Source organism: Symphodus melops (genome assembly GCF_947650265.1).
Source record: "Symphodus melops genome assembly, chromosome: 2".
Classification (NCBI taxonomy): Eukaryota; Metazoa; Chordata; class Actinopteri; order Labriformes; family Labridae; genus Symphodus; species Symphodus melops.
Genome location: NC_136692.1, coordinates 31,188,211 through 31,195,662, shown reverse-complemented (window position 1 = coordinate 31,195,662; position 7,452 = coordinate 31,188,211). Strand labels below are relative to the sequence as shown.

Genomic DNA, 7,452 nt, shown 5'->3' with positions numbered 1-7,452 from the left:
GGTGTGTGTGTGTGTTGGTAGAGGACAGGTGTGTGTGTGTTGAGGACAGGTGTGTGTGTGTGTTGGTAGAGGACAGGTGTGTGTTGGTAGAGGACAGGTGTGTGTGTTGGTAGAGGACAGGTGTGTGTTGGTAGAGGACAGGTGTGTGTGTTGGTAGAGGACAGGTGTGTGTGTGTGTTGGTAGAGGACAGGTGTGTGTGTTGGTAGAGGACAGGTGTGTGTGTTGGTAGAGGACAGGTGTGTGTGTTGAGGACAGGTGTGTGTGTTGGTAGAGGACAGCTGTGTGTGTGTGTTGGTAGAGGACAGGTGTGTGTGTGTTGAGGACAGGTGTGTGTGTTGAGGACAGGTGTGTGTGTTGAGGACAGGTGTGTGTGTGTGTGTGTGTGTGTGTGTGTGTGTGTGTGTTGGTAAAGGACAGGTGTGTGTGTGTGTGTGTGTGTGTGTGTGTGTGTGTGTGTGTGTGTTGGTAGAGGACAGGTGTGTGTGTTGAGGACAGGTGTGTGTGTTGGTAGAGGACAGCGGTGTGTGTGTGTTGGTAGAGGACAGGTGTGTGTGTGTTGAGGACAGGTGTGTGTGTTGGTAGAGGACAGCTGTGTGTGTGTGTTGAGGACAGGTGTGTGTTGGTAGAGGACAGGTGTGTGTGTTGAGGACAGGTGTGTGTGTTGGTAGAGGACAGCTGTGTGTGTGTGTGTTGAGGACAGGTGTGTGTGTGTGTGTGTGTGTGTGTGTGTGTGTGTGTGTGTGTGTTGGTGGAGGACAGCTGTGTGTGTGTGTGTTGAGGACAGGTGTGTGTGTGTTGAGGACAGGTGTGTGTGTTGGTAGAGGACAGCTGTGTGTGTGTGTGTGTTGAGGACAGGTGTGTGTGTGTTGAGGACAGGTGTGTGTGTGTTGGTAGAGGACAGCTGTGTGTGTGTGTGTTGAGGACAGGTGTGTGTGTTGAGGACAGGTGTGTGTGTTGGTAGAGGACAGGTGTGTGTGTGTTGAGGACAGGTGTGTGTGTGTTGAGGACAGGTGTGTGTGTTGGTAGAGGACAGGTGTGTGTGTGTTGAGGACAGGTGTGTGTGTTGGTAGAGGACAGCTGTGTGTGTGTTGAGGACAGGTGTGTGTGTTGGTAGAGGACAGGTGTGTGTGTGTTGAGGACAGGTGTGTGTGTTGGTAGAGGACAGGTGTGTGTGTGTTGAGGACAGGTGTGTGTGTTGGTAGAGGACAGCTGTGTGTGTGTGTGTGTTGAGGACAGGTGTGTGTGTTGGTAGAGGACAGCTGTGTGTGTGTGTGTGTTGAGGACAGGTGTGTGTGTTGGTATGGATAGATGGTCTGAGAGCAGACAGGTGTATTTTTAGGCGCTCTCAGGTGTGTCCGTGTGTGTGTGTGTGTGTGTGTGTGTGTGTGTGTGTGTGTGTGTGTGTGTGTGTTGGTGAGTAATGCTTGAATCAAACTCACTGCAGCGTCGGAGCTTCATGTTTACCAGAGCAGGGGGCGGAGCCACGGAGTCGTCACAGATATGGGAGGTCTTTTTGGTCTACGTTTACACCTCGCCGGTGTCCATATATGGTCCGTGACGTCACGCACCGGAGGTTCCATTCAGTTAAAACTCCTCGACCGGAATCCCCTTCGAGGACATGTAGGCAGAGACGGACACGGGACTCCTCGCTGTTCAGGATTTATCCGTCTCCATTCTTCAGGCAATAAAAGCACCATGAAGGTCTCCAGCATCGACTGCCGGCGCATGAGGAAGCTCATCAGGAAGGACTGCGGCAGCTGCCTTATTGTGGATTGTCGACCTTACTTGTCATTCACGAACTCCAACATCAGAGGCTCTGTCAACGTCACTCTGAACTCGGTGGTGGTCCGGAGGTCCCGAGGAGGGCCGGTGCCTCTGCAGTTTGTCATCCCGGATGAGAGAGCCCTGATTCGGCTCCGGGAAGGGAGCATATCGGCCATCGTAGCGCTGGATGACCGGACGTCCCACTGGCAGAAGCTGAAAAAGGACAGTGTAGCACAAATAGTAATAAACACCCTGTGTCATCTATCCAGCGGGGCGAGCATCTGCTTCCTGAAAGGTGAGAGCTTTAAATCCTAAAGAAACAGAAAACATGATCAAACACTTCGTGCGTATTTTCTGTCTTCAATCTAAAAACCAACGTGGACATGTCTCCTCCTCTCTTTAATAACTTGGTCTTCAACATGAAATACTGATATCGTTAAGGCCAGGTCATCTTGAGAGCAGCCTAAATGGGGGTTTTTTTTCTTCACATTTCTTGGAGAGATAAAAGTCCAAGTGTGCGTCAACGGAGCGGATGAGTCAGTGCGGGAGGGAGCAGCGCGCGCGCGCTGACGGTGTGATGACTTTCATTGATAAAAACAACAAACCGAAAAGTCAAGCCTTCCACTCAGACTGCTTCTTCCCTGATCTGATTTAATCCAGCTGGGCTGTGAGGTGTTAAAAGGCCTCCGCTTGAGTCTGTCACCTCTGCGCTCTCCGGATGTCTCTCTCAGAGGATTACCGGTCCTTCAAGCGCGCGCGCCTCTAATTAATGACGCGCTTATAATCAGGTTATAATCCCGCTGCTAAGACTGTTTCATAAACGATGAAGCCATTTCACAAGATATTAAGGTGCGTGTCAGGAGGGGAGAGGAGGAAATGCTCTAATCTCATTCCTGTGTGTTCATTGTTTTCTCTCTCTCTCTCTCTCTCTCAGGAGGATACGAGAACTTCCACTCTCAGTACCCTGAACTTTGCACTGAGGTGAAAACCATCGAGCAGGGCGGAACTGAAACTGAGAAAAGAGTGAGCAGTCACAGCGAGAAGCTTTGTCACCACAAACCAGATTAATTATGATCAGGTATGGAAACACCCTGTTCACAACTCCACTTCCTCCTCTCTCTCACACGCCCCACATGGGGGGGTTTTATTTTTAACCTTATTATAAAAAGAAGAAGGAGAACGTAGAGGCCATGACTTTATGTCTGGCACCAACACATTGTCTCAGCGTTGATCTGATGCTGAGACATGAGGACCCCTCAGAGGGACAAACAGCCTCTCGTCCCTGACCTCTCTGAGACACACAGCTCCTGCTCGTGTCTGTGTCGGAGTGTTGTGGCTGCTCTTATACGAAGCCTTACAAAGTGTGAGGAGATGGAAGGCCACAGCTGCTGGAGCCTGAACACCATGTCCTGTCCTGGGGAGGACAGGTGTCTCATCGTCCATGTTGAAATCTTGATTGTGTGAATGAACTGACGTCTCGTCTCCTCTCTCTCCCTCTCAGGGTAAACCCGTGGAGATCCTGCCTTTCCTCTACCTCGGTAGTGCCTACCACGCCTCCAGACAGGACTATCTCAGCGACCTTCACGTCACGGCCTTGCTCAACGTGTCCCGCAGAGACATGCAGCCGGCCAAGGGCCACTTCGACTACAAGTGGATCCCAGTGGAGGACAACAACATGGCTGACATCAGCTCCCACTTCCAGGAGGCGATTGAGTTTATCGGTGAGTCGAAGGAGGAATCATTCTGTCTTATAGAGCGTGTGTGTGTGTGTGTGTGTGTGTGTGTGTGTGTGTGTGTGTGTGAGTGTGTGTGACGTGATGTTTTACACTCACACCTCCACCGAGCCTTACAGTCTTTTCCTGGCGTCTTGATATTTCTGGTGCAACATTAGCCTTGGTTTCTAAACATTTCCAACAGGCTGAGTAAGTGAGATGTGTGTGTTTGATGTGCCTTCCTATAAGCTCCTCTTTTCTGCTGCTTCTCACCGGCTGACGTTCACAAATAGACCTCGCTGTAATCAGTTTAACCTGATCGCCTGCCTCAAATCCCCGACAAACATATCCAGCTAGTCTGCTTTCATTCAGGATTTGCTCACTTCCCCCGTTCCCTTCCGACCTCGCTCTATTTCCCCCCCCCTCCCCCTCCCGGCGTCTTAACTGGGAAAAGACGCTCCCATGCCGTCATCGCCTCCCAGGCCTAATCTCTGTGGCTTACTGTGCCGGGTGTGGCCAGTCAGTGTGACAACTGGGTGAGCTGTCCCTGTTTAGTAATGAGTGGGGGAGGAAGAGGACACACACTCAGTGTAAGACGGTGAGGGATGAAGTGACACACGATGAGGAGGCGCAGTGCAGGTGGAGTCAGAGAGGGCGGCAGGTACGTGAGTGTACCATGGAGGAGCAGCAGCAGAAGATGTACACTATGTGCTGCTGGCTATTTTTAGCCAAGGACAAAGCTCACCCACCAGCAGCCTGTCTGACCAGTGTGTGGCTGCTTGTGTTGCTGTTGTGCATCCTTGGGGGCTGCAGCCCTTCTTCAAAGGGTGTCATTGTGCTCGCCTGTTCGTATTACATAAGGCCAGAAACGGTTTCTGGGCTCGTCTGATGCTGTCCTGAAAAAATGTCCTGGACAATGACAAGTGATCAGAAATGTGGGGCACATAAATCCTGAGCGAGCTGCAGATCGATCAGTAATCAGATCGCCTGCTGACCCTGGTGACTGATGGAGCTCAGTGGAGGAGATGATAAATATTATTGACCCACCCCCCCCCCCACCAACAGCTGCCGAAATGTGTCATGGCATCTCCAGCCAATGAGGGCCCATCACCCAAGGATGATCATTAAAACTCCCACTGCTGCTGACACGCCCCCTCCCCCCCCCCTCCCCCTCTCTTCTGCATCCTCCACTCAAGAAGTTCATGATTCATTCATGCGATGGGGGCTGTCAGAACTCAAGCACAGACTGTCAGGGACTCGCACAAGTGCCTGCCAATCACTGTCTTCTTAAACAGCAGAGGGACAAACATGACGGATTGAACTTAAAGGACATGAAGGTGTTTCTAAGAACGAGCTCACAGATAACAGGAAGGAGGCATGAGATCAGAAACAGATCCCTGTGTAGGAGTGCTGCAGACCGAAATTAGAACATGGTGCAGTGAAGAGTGCAGCAGCAGCAGCCGGCGCCCCCTCAGCAGTGGAGGAGAGACAGAGTGTTGGGTACAGCTGCGCTCTGTGACGGCGTCTGCAGCGTGTGCACAACGGAAACACGTCTGCGTCGCTGCAAAGGAAAAGTGCAGACAGAGCTGATGTTCCTGTTTGTCCACAGTACCCTGCTGCTGTGTGTGTGTGTGTGTGTGTGTGTGTGTGTGTGTGTGTGTGTGTGTGAGAGAGGGAGACTGATGCATGAGCAGAAAGGGTTTTTGCATAGATGAGTGAGGCGTGGAAATGATTAGAATTCCCTGAAACCTCGCCATCAAACACCTCGACTTTATAATGATCAATAATCGACTCCCACCAAAAGGAGAGCGTTAAACATTTGTGCAGAATAAAATGTCGTGGCAGCACGTGACTGACAGTTGCTCCTTTCTTTCTCTTCCTTCCAGATCACGTGAAGCAATCAGGGGGGAAGGTCCTGGTCCACTGCGAGGCGGGGATCTCACGCTCCCCCACCATCTGCATGGCCTACATCATGAGGACGCAGCAGCTGCGCTTGGACGCGGCCTTCGATATAATCAAGCAGCGGCGAGCGGTCATCTCTCCTAACTTCAGTTTCATGGGTCAGCTGCTGCAGTTCGAGTCCGAGGTCCTCTCCACGGCCCCGGCTCACGCCGCCACACCTGAGCCGGCCACGCCCTGCGCACCTGAATCCGCCTCCTTCTTTGCCAACGACTTCACCACCACCTTCAACACCAAAAACTTTGAGCCATCCGTGTTCACCCTCCCTACCTCTTGCCTGCAGTCCCCGGTCCACCACCAGTTCAAACTGAGCCCAATAACTGCACTGCCTTAAAGGAGCTGCGGCTGCTTGTAGTCTTACTTGAAAGAAACTAATAAAAGCTGTTTGCTTCTGTTGTTTGAAGCAGCACAGCGGAAAGGTCGGCAAACACACGTGAGTGCTGTTTCCCCGTCTTCTAAACTGCTGCTGAGAAACAACACAGCACAGTGATTTACTGCAATATACATGCCTTAGGTTGATATTGTGATTTTTTGCCTATTCACAAATACAGTCAGGCATCCAAACCTAATTTATTTAAAATGACAGTCTGTCGGATTTTTTCAATAATGTGGATCTTAACGTGTTTAATAAATGTTTTCGTCACAAAATAAAACTTGTTGCCATGTGCTCATTGTTTGATTGTTAGTAGATTATTGGGCCTCATACGTCAAATAGGAGGCAACTAAACACATTCACACCCTGAGAGACTGCTGCGTTGTTCTCAATCAAGAACAACCTTTTATTGTATGGACACAGCTGATTACACACACACACACACACACACACACATACATACACACAGATGCTGCTGTACAGGATTCTCTCTCTAAAGAGTCCATCAGTACATTCACGTGCCGATGACAAAGCAGCGGGAGCAACTTGGGGTTAAATGTCTTGCCCAAGGACACATCGGACATGTGGCTTCAGGAGCTGGGGATCGAACCCCTGACCTTCAGGTTTAGAGAGGACTGTCTCAGGTTTCTACTGCCGAGCAGTCAGCAAGCTGGAGAGTCTGTAGACCAAAGCAGGAGAGACAACAGTGACACCTGCAGCGACCGACTTACACTTCATAAACACACTTTCTACATCACAGGATCCCAAACGTTGCCATGCCAACGACCCCCGTAGAGCACCAACCTGCGGTGGGGACCCCCCCCCCTCGAGCTAAGATGAATGAATTCCTTTTGCGTTACGATTGAAAATATTAAAAAATTGGCTTTGTTATTTTATTAACAATTATTCAATCAGTTGATTATGTTTCTGTTAGCTTCATCAGACTGCATCAAAGTGCTGCACAGAGGCGCTGCTTGTCAACAGACAAGCAAGGCAACTGTTTGGGGGCCCCAGGCCAGTATGAGGCAATCAAAGGGGGCCCCATCTGACAGCACTCACTATCAACACCCTGCTCAGCGTTATTCATGTGACAAAACAGCATTTGTCAATTAAAGAAAAAGAAGAGGAGTTATCTGTCATGGGGCGGGAAAAGAAGAGGAAAAGTCATTGGAAGGGGCCCCTAATGAACCTTTTGAGTGGGGCTCCAACAGAACCAAGAATGGCCCCTGTAGTCTTTGTGTCCTTTTTCATAAAACATGATTTATACTTTAAAGACACTATCACAGAAAACATGTACATGAATGAATGTACAAGACTAAACAAAGAGTTCACGCCAGGTGTCTTCTTCTTCTGCGGGAGTTTTTTTCGGCCGATCACAAACGCCTCCTTTTCTTCTTCTACGGTAGTTTGCGACTCCTCTGTCTTTGGCGCCTAGAAAACAGGCGTCGGACTGTACCAACTCCATAGAACAGGGAGACATATTAAAAGAAAGCGGACCATTAAGGTTCTTTACGGACATAAACACGTGATAAAGAATTAACTTTCATCATTATGACTTATTATTATAATTCCATTGTCACTTAATATTTTTTAATTTCTTATGACACTTCATGTCGATGATGTTACGCATGCAATAAATTGTA

At 49.8% G+C, this 7,452-nt stretch overlaps 1 protein-coding gene across 1 annotated transcript; it reads left to right on the top strand.

Annotated features, from left to right (window-relative positions):
* Nucleotides 1-1,360: 1,360 nt before the first annotated feature.
* dusp5 (dual specificity phosphatase 5) lies at nucleotides 1,361-6,089 on the top strand. Its single transcript, XM_079338487.1, is given in 5 exon segments — nucleotides 1,361-2,060; nucleotides 2,700-2,815; nucleotides 2,817-2,843; nucleotides 3,267-3,486; nucleotides 5,364-6,089. Coding segments are annotated over 5 exon segments (1,329 nt in total). The 5' UTR covers nucleotides 1,361-1,501; the 3' UTR covers nucleotides 5,771-6,089.
* Nucleotides 6,090-7,452: the final 1,363 nt, after the last annotated feature.